Genomic DNA, 17,361 nt, shown 5'->3' on the forward strand with positions numbered 1-17,361 from the left:
AGTAGCATGATATAGTGTTCATATCCTGAAGCCAACTAGAGGGGAGATTTATAACTAGTATCTGATGAAAGATTGCAACCAAAAATGCTCTTGATTCGAAATAGGAAGTTATATGATTAAGTTAAGTAATATATCAAATGTGCATTTATTGAAATAGAACCTGTAAATAGTATAAGCTACCTAAGAAATTAAGTATATCTCTTGTTTAAAATAATTGAGAGACAGGTATATTATATAGTTTAAGAATGGAATAAATAAATATATTTATACATATATGTAGTACATGACCGACACACCAGATACATCAGATACATAGGTGCCCTCCCGGAGTTGCAACAGTCAGCTCACATCATATTCCCACTTCCAGGTGGCACTTCTCGGTTTTTAAATAGATGAAACATGCATCACATGCTGACTTAGCCAATGTTTCAAATCTTTACTACATACTGATGAAATACAGTGCATCCGGAAAGTATTCACTACGCTTCACTTTTTTCCACATTTTGTTATGTTACAGCCTTATTCCAAAATGAAACAAATTAATTTTTGTCCTCATAATTCTATACACACTACCCCATAATGACAATGTGTAAAAAGTTTTTTTGAGATTTTTGCAAATTTAATTAAAAAAATATCTGCTGTTTTGAAAGTCCCAATAAGCACAGTGGCCTCCATCATCCATAAATGGAAGAAGTTCAGAACCACCAGGACTCTTCCTAGAGTTGGCCGGCCGTCTAAACTGAGCGATTGGAGGAGACGGGCCCTAGTCAGGGAGGTGACCAAGAACCTGATGGTCACTCTTTCAGAGCTACAGCATTCCTCTGTGGAGAGAGGAGAAACTTCCAGAAGGCCAACCATCTCTGCAGAAATCCACCAATCAGGCCTGTATGGTAGAGTGGCCAGACGGAAGCCACTCCTTAGTAAAAAGCACATGGCAGCCCGCTTGGAGTTTCCAAAATGCACCTGAAGGACTCTCAGACCATGAGACACAAAGATTGAACTCTCTGGCATGAATGCCAGGCATTATGTTCGGAGGAAACCAGGCACCGCTCATCACCAGGCCAATACCATCCCTACAGTGAAGCATGGTGGTGGCAGCATCATGCTGTGGGGATGTTTGTCAGTGGCAGGAACTGGGAGACTTGTCAGGATAGAGGGAAAGATGAATGCAGCAATGTACAGAAATATCCTGGATGAAAAGCTGCTCCAGAGCGCTCTTGACCTCAGACTGGGGCGACGGTTCATCTTTCAGCAGGACAATGATCCTAAGCACACAGCCAAGATATCAAAGGAGTGGCTTCAGGACAACTCTGTGAATCTCCTTGAGTGGCCCAGCCAGAGCCCAGACTTGAGTCCAATTGAACATCTCTGGAGAGATCTGAAAATGGCTGTGCACCGATGCTTCCCATCCATCCTAATGGAGCTTGAGAGGTGCTGCAAAGAGGAATGGGCAAAAGTGCCCAAAGATAGGTGTGCCAAGCTTGTGGCATCATATTCAAAAAGACTTGAGGCTGTAATTGCTGCCAAAGGTGCATCAACAAAGTATTGAGCAAAGGTTGTGAATACTTATGTATGTGTGATTTCTTTTTTTTTTTTTATTATTAAATTTGCAAAAATTGCAAAATAAACTTTTTACATGTTGTCATTATGGGGTATTGTGTGTAGAATTTTGAGGGCAAAAATTAATTTATTCCATTTTGGAATAAGGCTGTAACAAAATGTGGAAAAAGTGAGGCGTTGTGACTACTTTCCAGATGCACTGTATGTATTAAACATTTGAAACGTTGGCTAAGTCAGCGTGTGCTGCATGTTTCATCTATTTAAAAACCGGGAAGTGCCACCCGCAAGTGGGAATATGTATATATATATATATATATATATATATATAAAAATTTCTGTAGTTACTTATGATTTGTAAGCTAGTAAATGATGAATAGCTTTTAGCCCACAATTTTTACATGGTTTCTTTACAGTGAGTACCTTCTTCTAGACAGCTTTTCTTACAATCATGATGCCAGCTCATCAAAGATTAATTTGTAATCATAAACTTCCACACCTTAACCCTAACCCTCCCCGTTAGTGCCTAAATCTAAGGCCCTCATTCAGAGCCACTCGCTAGCGGCAGTACGCTCGTTCCGTGCGATGTTCGCACATCTGCGCATGCGTACGGATCGTTATACGCATGCGCGAACCAGTCAGTGCGGCCGAAATTCATGTGCTCGCAATATAGCGAATGCCTGCTATTTTGAGTGACAGAATGAGGCGTATGTGGGTGGTAACAGGGGAAGGTGCTTGAAAATGGGGAGTGGAGATCCGAACGCAGGCATGCTTAAAGGTCAAAATAGGCGTTTTATGGGTGTGCATAATTAATACAGCAGCGTCATTGACCACGTCACTGGGTTATTTTATAGCCAGAACTGCTCGCAAGATTGTGGTAGCAAAAACCAACCACAAGAATAGCGAGCAGTTCATACGCTGGTCGATGTACTCGATTAATCTAATAAATAGCGGACATGACGTATGGTGCGAGCGGCCAGGGGGCGTTTTTAACAAATAAACGAGCGTATGTTTTGCTCGCTCACCCCTTGTTTTTGAACAAACGACCGCAAATAGCGAACGGCTCTGAATCAGGCCCTAAGTCTTCCCCCTTCGTGCCTAGATCTAACCCTCCCCTTTTAGTGACTAACCCTAACCCCCCAGTGGTGCCTAATCGTAACCCTCCCCTCTAGGGGTGCCTAACCCTAACCTCCACCCAAAAACCCAACCAACCCCACTACGCTCCCTAAACCTAACACTCCCCCCCCCCGCACCTAACGCTAAGGGCTCCCCGATCTTACATCATTCGGGCTGGCGTCCTTCGACGTTCCGGCATCAGGATTAAGATAGGTGTCGGTATTTCAACGCCTATCTTAAGTCCCTTGTCGGGAGTCCCCTGTCGGTATTGAGACCAGCGGCATTGCGGCCGCCGGTCTCATAACTACATCCCATAAACTTCCATATATAGCATTGTACCATCTGCAGGCTGCATTTTAGGTGTTACATTTTATTTAGTTGTTTACATGTTTATAGTTTTTAAATTATGCATTTAACTTACAATGAGAGTACATTTGTTTTACTGCGCTCACTTGTTTAGTTACAAGAATATACAATGTGTATACAAAATAAATGATTATAGCAACTCATTGTGTGTATCATGTTAGACACTTATCATTTACCCGTATATGTCTTAGTTCCATTTATCGCTTATCTCACTTATTTAGTTACAAGAATATACACATATTGTAACTTATTTATACAAAATAAATGATCATAGTATTTCATTGTGTGTATCATGTTAGACACTTATCATTTACCCGTATATGTCTTAGTTCCATTTATCGCTTATCTCACTTATTTAGTTACAAGAATATACACATATTGTAACTTATTTATACAAAATAAATGATCATAGTAACTCATTGTGTGTATCATGTTAGACACTTATCATTTACCCGTATATGTCTTAGTTCCAATTATCGCTTATCTCACATATTGTAACCTATTTATTGCGCCCAAGATGGGTGCCTCGATGGTACTCTCTTGGGTAAGATGAACAATGCATGGATCTGATGATTATAAGTATTCTGCATCTTGCTTTAGTATTTTGTAGCTTCCCCATTTCTATCAAACATTGCCTTTTCCACCCAGTGTAACCTATGTAGTACGCCCAAGATCGCTGCCTCGTCTGGTACTTTTGTGGGTAGGATAAATAAACCTTGGAATTTATGATCCACAATGGCTGCATCAACCCTGTATTATATTCATCATTTTCCGCAAATCAAAACCGCTGTACGAGTATTATATTTCACGGTTGTGTATATTCTGCAAATCTAAATTTCTGTATTATGTTCATCATTTCTGTAAAGTGCCTTCAGTCCTATATAAATAAAATTATTATTATTATTATCATCATCATGACACATGACTACAGCGTTGCCATCCAACTAGATTTATGCTTGGGCGTTCAGAGTTGCCATGAACATGTGCGGAATGTGTTATCCTGGATAATGGTCAGACACTTAGGGGCAGAAGTACTAAGCCTTGGAGATTAATAAAGTGGAGAGTGATAAAGTGCCAACCAATCAGCTCTTAACTGTCATTTTTCAAACACAGCCTGTAACATGGCAGTTAGGAGCTGATTGGCAGGTACTTTATCTCTCTCCATTTTATCACTCTCCAAGGCTTAGTACATCTGTCCCTAAACATCAGGTATCAGCCACGAAAAAAAATCCTCATTCTGTCATCTGAGGAACATAGCACTAATTCCCTCAGAAAATCTGCCTACAGCATGTGTATCACTGTGCTTGGACTACTGCAATGCCCTATACTTGGATCTCCCAGCAAAAGAATTTAATCACTTACAGCTGGTACAAAATGCAGCAGACAGGCTATTAACTAACCAGCCTCGCTCCTGCCACATAACACCAATTCTCTGCTCCCTTGACTAGCTACCTATTGGATCATTGGCGTATCTGTAACAAATGCACATCCTACACCCATATAATTATACTCATCTGTCTGGAGTCCCGCATCGCTGCTGCAGCAGAAGCAGAAATCACCATTACAATTTGCACATGCACAGTAGAGAGGACCTGGGAACATGGTGTGGGCATAATAGACTCTGGCATAATGTCAAAGTCTACTGTGTCGCAGAGAGGAGAGGGCAATCACAGAGCCTGCACATGGGCCCCCTCCTCTCTTAAACTGTACCTGTATAAGATGTTAAATCTATTTCAAGATTGGCTTACTGACTGTGAAATGCCTAACATAACCAAGGGTCTATGGTACCCAGCGTCCTAACTTTGCGTTATGGGGGGCTGTTATGGCTGCAGTCTGCCGTTTACAGCGTCCAGCTTCGGGCGGCACTGCATCTGCGATTCTGGCTTCACAGTGCCAATCCAAGCACTCTGCTAGCCAGACACAGGACCGCGGATGTGCTGTGCGCAACGGCACCGGTATATATATATATATATATATATATACAGTATCGGACTGGGACATGAGGGGCCCACTGGGGTTAGGCAGTGGTAGGAGCCCATGTTTAAGGGGTGCGGCCAGCCTCCGGAGGGGCGTGGCCAGTCGCAACAGAGGCTTGGCTAATCATTATAGATGACATAGAGCCTGATTCAGAGGCGCACGCTCTTTGCGTGCGCTCGCTCTGAATCAGGGTGTACCTTTTTCTTTTTTCCCGGCCTCCACAGCTTGTGCGAGAGGCCTGGCGTTGGTCACGTTTATCGCGACCATCGGGTTTGTGGCGATACCTGCGGGAAGGTCTCGGCTCCCGCAATCAGTCCTACTGACATCACGATTGATGTCAGTAGGGCCGCCCACAAACGGCAGGCGTTCCTAAGGGAACGCCTACGTTTGTGCAGCCACCCCCTCTCCCCGCCTACAAAACGGAGCAAGCTGTCAATCAGCATCGACAGCCGCACCGTCTTGTAGTGAGCGATGGAGCTGCTGTCGCTCGCTGAGCTCGCAAGAGGGTCTGAATCAGGCCCACAGCCAGTGGCGTATCTATTATGGGTGCAGTGTGTGCGGGACACATGGGTCCCCCGGGTACATATTATTTTAGACTTACCTGTCCGTGGTCCAACGTCGGGTGTCTGCGCTGCTCAGAACACCGGAAAGACTGGTGCGCAGTAGACTCCGGGCACACTCTAGTGCCCGGAGTCTACTAAGGCTCCGGTGGCTGGCTAGCAGCGTCAGTCGGCTACCGGCCACCAGGGAGAGAGGAGGGGGCCTCGCACAGGGAGTGAACACGGGCCCCCTCCTCTCTTAAGACGCCCCTGCCCATAGCCTGCAGACAATATGGATAATACACTGTATGGTTTGTTAATCCTTGTTCCTGCTCTACCTAGCTAACTGACTAGGGGAATTCCCTGTAACCCTGTGTTCCAGTCCAATCCTGTACATATATATATATGTACATACAGTATATATATATATATATATATATATAGATATAAAATATATATAGAGAATTCTGATTTGAAATTCAAAGGTCATGGAACTAGACTATTATATTGTACAGTTAATCTAAGTTTACTAATATTAAAGTAATAGTCATACTACTAAAGAAAACTCCCTATTCCCTTTTTTTCTATGCAAACAAGATTAAACATAAAAAGTCGTTTCTCTCCACTAGATATTGCTATTATGCATTGGAAAAAAAAAAGTAAAAAGTAAAACCAAAAGTATATCAAAAGAAATTAGATTATAACCAAATAATTTAATGCTCTCATCACATCATTTCTTGAATATGTCACTGCGTCAGTGCTTGTGGCCTGATTAGCTAGTTTAGTTAGACTCATTGGGCGGAATTCAATTGTATTCGCGGCCCGCATCTCCCGTCTAAAGTGACAGGAGATCGTGGGCCGCGATGCAATTGTCCAAGATGTTCGTGCTGATCGCGCCCATAGAGGTCAGGTTTAGCCGCGTAAAGCAGCTAAACCCGCCCAAAGTGCTGGGCGCGATCGCGAAAAGTGATGTTTGGGCGCCCAAACATGTCACTTTTCGCACATTTCAGCTCTCATCCCCCAGGGGCTGCAAGCTGAAATGTAGCGCTGGCAGCTCATTGTGCCCGACCGGAGCAAGAATTGAATAGCTCAGTCGGGCGCGATAGGGGCTAGAAAGAATTGAATTCCGCCCATTATCTGTACATTGCCAAGAATACCATTAGTTCAGGACATGTTGGGGAATATTTAAAAGCAGATGGATAAGCTCAGTTTGAGCACCTAAATCACTGTATGTAACAGTAAGCGTAGTCTGTGGTCCATGTATGGGCAAGTTTAAGTAACAGTAAAGCATGAGGTAACCCACAATGACACTGGATTGAACCTGCTGTGTGGCAGCTTAAGCTGGGTACACACTGGCCGATATATTGGCCGATCAATTGATCGGCCAATATATCTGCTGCCTGTCGGCCAGTGTGTATGTCTGTGAACAACACTGTTCACAGGGTATACGTTTAAGATGCCGGCGGTCACTATGCTGACCGCCGGCAACTAGACTACAGAATCACGGCGTGGGTTAACTAACCTACGCCGGGAGACCGGCGCCCAGCATCCCGATCAAAGGGATGCCAGGCACCGAGCGTGGATAGCCGTGGGGTGGGGAGGGTTAGGTTTAGGGTTCCCGGGGGGGACTTAGGGTTAGGCACCCCCCGGGAGGTTAGGGTTAGGCTAGGGGGCGGGAGGGTTAGGCACCCCCCAGGGGACTTAGGTTCAGGCAGCAGGGAAAGGGGGGTTAGGTTTAGGCACTTAGAGAGGGGATTAGGGTTAGGCACAGGGGTGGGAGGTTAGGGTTAGGCACCCTAAAGAAGGGTTAGGGGGTACAGTTAGGTTAGTTCATACTTACCTTTCAGACGATCGGGATTTCCTTCCACGTCAGGCTGGCGCTGCCGGGATTTGCGGCAGGCGGTATTTCATACCGAATCTGTTCACAGACATATAACATTGGCAGTGCTGCACAGCTGATGGACAGTCCATCGACAAGTGTGTACGGGTGGTCTGCAGACCGTCAGTACACACACAGTGGCAACCGCGGGGAAGGGGGGCGGGACACACGGCCAGACACAGATGATGAGTGTGTATGAACGACCATCATCTGCAGATATATCTGCAGATTACTCGTTCTGTATATATCTGTATAGTGTGTACCCAGCATTAGATAGTTGCCCTGCAATGTTCGCTACCCTGCTGCATTCTAACAATGTTAGGTTCAATGCTATGCTGACTATGAGGCCTAGGCAATTTTGGAGAGTAAGCAGATAGCAGCTCATATGTAGAGCCATCTCTTAAGCTGCTTCTGTGTAGTTTCTGCGTGACCCCCAGACTCTACAAGGAGATGGTATTAGCATTCCTAATTATTTGGTATGGTGCATGCTCAAGTAAATGTCTGTTTTTATGTAACTGCATGTAGTAAATATGTGTGATTTTAGATAATGTGAGCGTGATCCTGAGCCAGACACAGACACCCCTGCCCGCAGGGCCGGCTACAGGGTTCGGAGCACCCTGTGCCAGCTCCTCAAAGCATGCAAAATGGGGGTGTCGTCTAATTACTATAGGCAACGCCCCCTATGTGATGTTATTTGGAGGCGTGCCCACATGGCACGCCTCCAAATAACATCAGGATGGGGGGAGCTTCACTAGCTGGGCTTCCCCCAGCCCTCTCCTGTCACTGAATGGATGCCACGCGCATGCGCGCAGCATTCATTCAGACCCCGGGGTCCGGAGCCCCAACCTCCCCATTTCACCACCCGTGGGCCACTTCTGTCGGGCCAGTACTGTCCCGCTGAAATCGGGATGTTGGGGAGGGGTGCGCCCTCTATGGGTGGCACCCCTGTTCGACCGCACTGGTCGAACACCCCTAGAGCTGGCCCTGCCCACCCGCGGCTACTTGTTTTGTTGCAGCAGTGTCTTATGCTAATGCCACAGCCGATTTTCTTCACACTGAGATGCCCACTTGCAGCACAATCGATACTTGCACCATCCTATGGCGGGTGCAGTATCTCTGTCTGAGCATGGCCTCCAGTGTGACACTCCCCGATTCTGATTCACCACCGCCTGCTACCTCTTAGGAACGCCCACTGATATCCACAGCTCCTGCTTCCAAATCTGTGCTGCGTCTCCATGCGGTAACCATCGGGATGCATGCTCTGTGCGACTCAGACATATGCGCAGACTTAAATCATTGGCCAACTGCACGTGTCATCGACATGTTTGCACCTCTAATTCAGTCCCTGTGCGTCAGATCACACACATGATTTCTGCACAGTAGTTAAACATTATCCAAATTTCCTCAGACTATAGCCATTACACAGAAGAAGCCAATATTATAGACTTCAGACAAGTATGCTTGACCAGGTTTAAAACGAAAAAATTATTGACTTAGAGGAGAAGAAAACGTGCTATGTGGAGATTTGGCTCCTATGATGGGTACAGTTTGTTACTGAATATCCCTATAATCAATGGTAACATTTTCTGATATTGATGTAGTTTTATTGCTATAATTTTAGAGACTGTACAAGTCCCTACAGTATATGTGCTTTTTCGCCTTCTCAGTCGTATACCCTCCACCCCAGGTTATTGTTATTCCTCCAACAGATCTCCTCCTCTACAAGGACTCCTGTCTGTTTCACTGAAAGGCTCCTTACTGGGACAAATATTTTCACAGCTGTCACCATTCACAAGATACCTTCTGGTGATTTGGAAGGACTGATAGCTTTCTGGGGTAGAAGGTGAGAAGGCTGATTACTGGCCATTCTTCTACAGATAAAGAAACAACACTCAGAGATAATGTAATCTTCTAGGCAAACTGACACACTTTTTGTTCTGCACATAAGTGATGAGTATGTTTAACAAAACACTGAATGCTCTTGTACATAAGGTAACACTTGAATACTCCAGGGAGGTGCTGTGAAAGGAAGGATGAAGCTGGCCAGTCATGGAGCATCTTGATCATTCAATTTGACCATTTTGTTATTAATTGATATGAATTAGATGGAGGAAGAACAGTAGTTGTAAAATACTGAAATGCAGATGAGCATGTTAGGTTTATTTGTCATCCAAAGCGAGAGTGCCCCAACAATCTTACCTGTGAGAAGTTCAATCCATTAAGCGGGTGGCATTGCTCTTCTACTTTCTCAACTGCCCCAGTTCTCTTTTTAAGACGCTCTGCTTCCAGAGCAAGATATAAATCCAGAACGGGGACCCCCCTAGATTTGATATCAACCTCAGTCAGGGAATTCACCATCAACATCACCCAAACAGGTCTCTTTCTTTCCCAATTGCCAGCAATTGCATTGAATAAGTAGTCTGCATAAAGACCTTTCCCTCTTTGATCTGGTGTCATCCATGAGGGCATCATGAGTTTAACATATTCCAAGTGGCGCTTGAGTCTGCGATAAATATCTCTAGGAAGAACACTTTGTAGATTCTCACCCTGAGGCAGCATCTGGCAACTGGTCAGAGCGGAGATTGTGTAGGGGTCTGTCAAATCCAACTCAAAGTACACAATATTGCTCTGCTGGAAAGCTTTCTTAGAATTTTCTGGGATAAAATCCCACACCCTTGTGTATGGGACATGAATGGTGCCAAAGAAGTATGAAGGAGGATCTCGTTTGATGGTCCAGAGAAAGGAGTTCAAATGGCTTTGCTGAAAAAAAAAATCACATAAAAAAAATCTTATTAACTGTTTTCTTTTTCACATCATCATAATCACAGCAAGAGGGCAGCCATTTTTGTAGCCATGGTATCACATGCAAAACCAAGCATCCCATTACAATGTTAAACTATCTTAATGGACTGACTGAAAGCCCAATATCATTAGTACAATGATTATAAAGATATGAAAAAAGTTGCCATGATTAGCATGTACGTATTTTAAGAGAACGATAAATTTCTAACTGTATTCAATTATTTGATTAATTGATATTGTCTGAAATGTTCTGGCTTCTACAGTCTTTGAACTCTACTTCAATTTAATTTATTCCAAAAACAAATCTGACAACTCACAATACAGTGGTAGGGGTCAGGTGAAAGTTCAGCTTTCAAAGAAGGCACAAGGATCAGATTTAAATGATTATGGCTCAGATTTAAATATGAATCTAAATGTATAGCAATGAAGGCAAGTGTATACTGCTTGGTCCAAGATTTAGTAATATATTATTTGCTTGTGCACCCAGAAATGTATTATATTCTTTTTTTGTGTTCTGCACATCACTATTTTATAGGGGCAATAAAATTTTTTGCAAATTATATTTATGCTTAAACATAGATTTAAGGAAGGATTAATTATTTTCTACAAAAAGCATGCTATATTCTACATTTTTTAGCAATGAAACACATAGCTTTACATGCACTTCCTCTACACTAAGCTATAGAGAAACAATTATATTAAAATAGAACAGTATAAATAGTATAAGTTAAACAGAACAGTATATCTAACTGCAGTCCTTATATTGGAGGTCTCTTTAGAATATGTATTAAGGTATTAATTTCCAGAATAAACAACGTACAGGAAATAGTGGCCTCATTTACATACTGGAATAATGCACCTGTGCATGTCATATTCCACAAGTGATAATATTTAAATAGATTATGATTTTAAACCTGTCCCAAGACAATAACTTGGCGTCAGGTTTGCAGGATTGCTGGTATCACTCAAAAATGTACACAGCTGAAAAAGTAAATCTCTCATATAAAAAGCCTCCCTACGATAACAAAAGATCATCCTCTAGATGAATTTAAACTTTGTCTATCCTAGCCAGATTTATGTCCTACATTTATAATGTCAATAAGGGGAAATAAGGACTTTAGTTATTATATGTCATTATTGAACATTATTTTTCATTTTGGTAGAAATGTTCTTACAAACAGCAGCAACAGCCGGGCGAATAAGTGGTGGTCAAGTGGATTGGTTGCTATGGGCAACTTCTTCTCTTGTCCTATTTAGAAGGTTAGATACATTTATATCAGTTATTTATATACCCCACACGTATTCTGCAACACTTTTCAGATAATATTTAGTCACTGTCATCAGTCCCCTCCAGTGGAGCTCACACATGTACACACACCTTTACACTAGGGTTCAAGTCTATCCAAACTACCAGTATGTTTTAGTTTTGTGGGAGAACACCTGAGAACCCAGAGGAAATTGTAAAATAAACCCATGACCTCAGTGCCATGAGGCAATAATGGTAACCATTACCCCAAATGCGCTGCTACTTCATCCCCTACATGAAGAATAATGAAGATAAAAGGGAGTTAACCATGAATAATGGAGAGTTATATGATGAAGGAAAAGAGGCTAAGTATGGATGGATGGATGAATGTTTTACTTTCTTAGGTACACATCCAGCCTAAATAAATGTGCTGCCTGTGTCGTTTAATGTAGCAAATAATCTGAAAAACATAGTGGAAGTTTTGCTATGGTCTGTAGCCGCGTAATGGCAAACAAGGCCGGATCAATATTATTCTTATAAATTTGCACTCTATATATTTCAGGATATTTGTGGTACCAGGTTCAGAAAAAGTTAGACCACTAGCAAAATAGAGGAGGGTTCCAATTAATGGACCATACAAATAAGCTTTTTTTATATATACATTTTTGGTCCATCCAACCTGAGCATCATTCAACCACATGGTAAATGCAACATCTACTGACAGCCCTATGAAGAAGTACACATAAAGTAACATTCATAGTGAATCATTCAGAAATATATCAAGAGACCCATTTCTCCTGCAATAAGAATGCTTATTTGTTTTTGTGCTGATTATCACCATGATAATAAATCCCTCATCGATGCAATTTACCCAAAAATATTGCTATGGCAGCTAAGCAATGGACTGATGCTACCTGGTGATGCTAAGCTGGCACATAAGGAATCTCTGGCCTGGCACATAAAGGGGTGATCTGGGTTGGCACATAAGAAGGGGGTTCTGGACTGGCAAATAATGCGGAGATCTGGACTGGCACATAAGGGGGCTCTAAGCTGGCACATAAGGGGATTCTAGGCTGGCACATAAGGAGGCTCTGGTCTGGCACGTAAGGAGTGAGCTTTGGTATGACACAAAGAGGGGCGAGCTGGTCTGGCACATAAAGGGGAGGTCTGTACTGGCACATAAAGAGGGGGCTCTGGACTGGCACATCAGGGAGCACTGGACTGGCACACAATGCGGATATCTGGACTGGCACATAAAGGGGAGCTCTGGGCTGGCACATAAGTAGGAGATCTGGGCTGGTACATAAGGGGGAACTCTGGGCTGGTACATATGACGGGGACTCTGGGCTGGCACATACTCAAGTGGGGTTTTGGGCTGGCACATACATACTTAATGGTGCGTACACACGGTACGATCAGTCAGCGATAACGATATCGCTGATTGATCTCCCTGCACCCTCCCGGTGTGCTGGATGATCGATATCGATCATCCAGCACACCACAAACCCACCAAAAACGGTCCTGCAACCTGCAATCAACGATCGCGGATCCCTACGTAACCTGGACGATATCGACCAGGTTGGCCTGCATGCACGACCGATGGTCGATATCGTTATCGTCAATGTCTACAAATGTTCGACAGGGTCAAAAGGTCGACGTTTCGTGTGTCGACATTTTGTCCCTGTCGACATATTGCCTGTTTAAAATCTGGTGTGTATCTAGACATTGTCGATCTTTTAATTGTCTATCTTTTATCTCACACACCTGCAAAACACTTATATTTCAACATCATAATAATCTTTTAAAAAGAAAAAAAATATTTTAAACGTAGACTGCAGATAGTAATTGCTTCTATTTGCCAAGAAGTTTATTGCGACTTCTTTACATTACATTTTAGCAACATAATAAAATCTGACATACAGGGCCTGATTCTGAATCACACACTGTTAGGTCTGTGTGTGCTTCTTTAGTCGTTGTAGAATGTGTGACTTTCTGTTAATACCAGTTCAAGCCCTTCCCTGGTGTACATCCGTGTATCTGGATGTGCAAGGACTAAGATGCCCTCTTTCAGTGTCTTTAGACGTTGAAATACAGTTTACTGCGTCATTAGAGCGTCATTAGAGGCAACCATTGGTTGCACCATCGAAACCTGCACCAGCCCCATGCTAGGTGCAGAATCTCTGTCAGCGTATGGCCCCCAATGTGAGTGATTAAAGGGTCTATTTATAAAGCAGTGAGAAGTGTGGAGAAGTGAACCAGTTTATAAGTTGCCCATAGCAACCAATCAGCTTTGAAGTAGGATTTATCAAGTACAATCTATAAAATAATAGGTAGGAGCTGATTGGTTGCTATGGGCAACTTCTCCACTAGTCCACTTCTCCACGCTTTTCACTGCTGGATAAATAGACCCCTAAGCCTCTCAGTTCACAACCAGTTCAACGACACACCCGCGACACTCCCATAACACGCCCATAAGACATGCCATCTCTGTGCGTCTGGATAGCCAACTCCCAGTCACCGCTTAGGAACAACTAATAAATTTCCAATACATCTCTGAGACCATGCCTCTCCATCACAACTTCATACACACTGTGGGACACATGCACTGTGTGACTTTTTAGCGACTTAGGCCCGTATTCAATTTGAGCTGAGCCGCGATACTTTTTCGCCTCCCGGACTTTCCGCCTACTTTGCAGGCGGAAAAGTATTGCGCGCATGCCCGCGTATCCCCGTATTCTATTTGAAAGTAGGCGAAAGCAGGAACCGGTGAAACTTAAACAAACGGAAAGTCCTGTCAGATTTGGGGAAATCAGTCTGACCCCCCCCCCAAAAGATGCTCTGCCATGGGGGTTCCCTATGATACCCCCCGATTTGGCTTGCTGGAGGTATTCGGTGTTTTTAAACGGCCTCAATAGCTGCTAAATAGCGTTTTTGTATAAGTGGTGAAGAATAGTATTCTGGGGGTTTTTTTGCAGAAAATAACTTATCCCAGCAAATTTGGGGTACTTGAAAATGGGGGTGAGCATATTTTAAAGTTGCTAAAGTTAAGTTTAAAAAACGTGAAAAATTCCACCTGCCTCAAGCCCCTGCAATGAAAAAAACACCTGGGGCATACTTGGGGACACCCCTGGAGTCTAGTTCGCTAGTTTTTAACTTTGTCCCCAACATTTTTTTATTTCAACCCCAAATTCAAAGTGATTTTTTGGGGTGTCCTTAAGTGTTTTTTTTTTTTTTTTTACACAGTTTACCTTTGGGGGACTGTCTGAAGGCTGCACGGGGGTTCCCGCAACGTTGCACCCCAAAACCCCAATTCTGCACTGTTTCCGCCTGCTATTCATAGGCAAAACTTTTCTGCCTATTACATTGCATTGACTTTCCGCCTAGACGAAAAAGTCTTCCAAATTGAATACGGAGTAAAATCAAAACAGGCGAAAATGACGTCATCGGCGAAAAGTTTTTGCCAAAAACATGCGAAAACGGCTTTTCGCTCCAAATTGAATACGGACCTTAGGCCCGTATTCAATTTGAGGCAAAAAGTCCCGGACTTTTCGCCTGCCGGACTTTCTGCATGCTTCGTGTTTTTTTGGAGAAAACACTTTCCATGCGTGCCTGCTTTTCGCCATTCTCAATTTCAAAGGACGCAAAAACGCACCCGGTGAAACTTAAACAAGCAGAAAGTCCTATCAGATTTGGGGAAATCAGCCTGACACCCCCCCAAAATATGCCCTGACATGGGGGTTAGCTATGGTTACCCCCAATTTGGCTGGCTGAAGATATTTGGTGTTTTTAAACGGGCTCAATAGCTGCTAAATAGCGTTTTTGTATAAGTGGTGCAGAATAGTAAATAACTTATCCCAGCAAATTTGGGGTACTTGAAAATGGGGGTCAGCAAATTTTAAAGTTGCTAAAGTTAAGTTTAAAAAAACATGAAAAATCCACCTGCCGCAAGCACCTGCAATGAAAAAACACCTGGGGCATACTTGGGGACCCCCCAGAGTCAAGTTTGCTAGTTTTTAACTTTGTCCCCCAACAATTTTTTTTTTCAACCCCAAATTTAAAGTGATTTTTTTGGGGTGTCCTTAAGTGTTTTTTTATTTTTTGACACAGTTTATCTTTGGGGGACTGTCTGAAGGCTGCACGGGGGTTCCCGCAACGTTGCACCCCAAAACCCCAATTCTGCACTGTTTCCGCCTGCTATTCATAGGCAAAACTTTTCTGCCTATTACATTGCATTGACTTTCCGCCTAGACGAAAAAGTCTTCCAAATTGAATACGGAGTAAAATCAAAACAGGCGAAAATGACGTCATCGGCGAAAAGTTTTTGCCAAAAACATGCGAAAACGGCTTTTCGCTCCAAATTGAATACGGACCTTAGGCCCGTATTCAATTTGAGGCAAAAAGTCCCGGACTTTTCGCCTGCCGGACTTTCTGCATGCTTCGTGTTTTTTTGGAGAAAACACTTTCCATGCGTGCCTGCTTTTCGCCATTCTCAATTTCAAAGGACGCAAAAACGCACCCGGTGAAACTTAAACAAGCAGAAAGTCCTATCAGATTTGGGGAAATCAGCCTGACACCCCCCCAAAATATGCCCTGACATGGGGGTTAGCTATGGTTACCCCCAATTTGGCTGGCTGAAGATATTTGGTGTTTTTAAACGGGCTCAATAGCTGCTAAATAGCGTTTTTGTATAAGTGGTGCAGAATAGTAAATAACTTATCCCAGCAAATTTGGGGTACTTGAAAATGGGGGTCAGCAAATTTTAAAGTTGCTAAAGTTAAGTTTAAAAAAACATGAAAAATCCACCTGCCGCAAGCACCTGCAATGAAAAAACACCTGGGGCATACTTGGGGACCCCCCAGAGTCAAGTTTGCTAGTTTTTAACTTTGTCCCCCAACAATTTTTTTTTTCAACCCCAAATTTAAAGTGATTTTTTTGGGGTGTCCTTAAGTGTTTTTTTATTTTTTGACACAGTTTATCTTTGGGGGACTGTCTGAAGGCTGCACGGGGGTTCCCGCAACGTTGCACCCCAAAACCCCAATTCTGCACTGTTTCCGCCTGCTATTCATAGGCAAAACTTTTCTGCCTATTACATTGCATTGACTTTCCGCCTAGACGAAAAAGTCTTCCAAATTGAATACGGAGTAAAATCAAAACAGGCGAAAATGACGTCATCGGCGAAAAGTTTTTGCCAAAAACATGCGAAAACGGCTTTTCGCTCCAAATTGAATACGGACCTTAGGCCCGTATTCAATTTGAGGCAAAAAGTCCCGGACTTTTCGCCTGCCGGACTTTCTGCATGCTTCGTGTTTTTTTGGAGAAAACACTTTCCATGCGTGCCTGCTTTTCGCCATTCTCAATTTCAAAGGACGCAAAAACGCACCCGGTGAAACTTAAACAAGCAGAAAGTCCTATCAGATTTGGGGAAATCAGCCTGACACCCCCCCAAAATATGCCCTGACATGGGGGTTAGCTATGGTTACCCCCAATTTGGCTGGCTGAAGATATTTGGTGTTTTTAAACGGGCTCAATAGCTGCTAAATAGCGTTTTTGTATAAGTGGTGCAGAATAGTAAATAACTTATCCCAGCAAATTTGGGGTACTTGAAAATGGGGGTCAGCAAATTTTAAAGTTGCTAAAGTTAAGTTTAAAAAAACATGAAAAATCCACCTGCCGCAAGCACCTGCAATGAAAAAACACCTGGGGCATACTTGGGGACCCCCCAGAGTCAAGTTTGCTAGTTTTTAACTTTGTCCCCCAACAATTTTTTTTTTCAACCCCAAATTTAAAGTGATTTTTTTGGGGTGTCCTTAAGTGTTTTTTTATTTTTTGACACAGTTTATCTTTGGGGGACTGTCTGAAGGCTGCACGGGGGTTCCCGC

At 43.3% G+C, this 17,361-nt stretch overlaps 1 protein-coding gene across 1 annotated transcript in view; it reads right to left on the reverse strand.

Annotated features, from left to right (window-relative positions):
• The window catches only part of TRABD2A (TraB domain containing 2A), a 116,203-nt gene that overhangs the window by 74,873 nt on the left and 23,969 nt on the right, over positions 1-17,361 (reverse strand). The window contains exon 2 of the mRNA XM_088478512.1: positions 9,634-10,194. Coding sequence (XP_088334638.1) covers positions 9,634-10,194 — 561 coding nt within the window. The remainder of the gene's footprint in view (positions 1-9,633; positions 10,195-17,361) is intronic.

The sequence above is a fragment of the Taudactylus pleione genome, unplaced genomic scaffold, assembly GCF_031769625.1.
Source record: "Taudactylus pleione unplaced genomic scaffold, aTauple2 ptg000214l, whole genome shotgun sequence".
NCBI classification, from domain to species: Eukaryota; Metazoa; Chordata; class Amphibia; order Anura; family Myobatrachidae; genus Taudactylus; species Taudactylus pleione.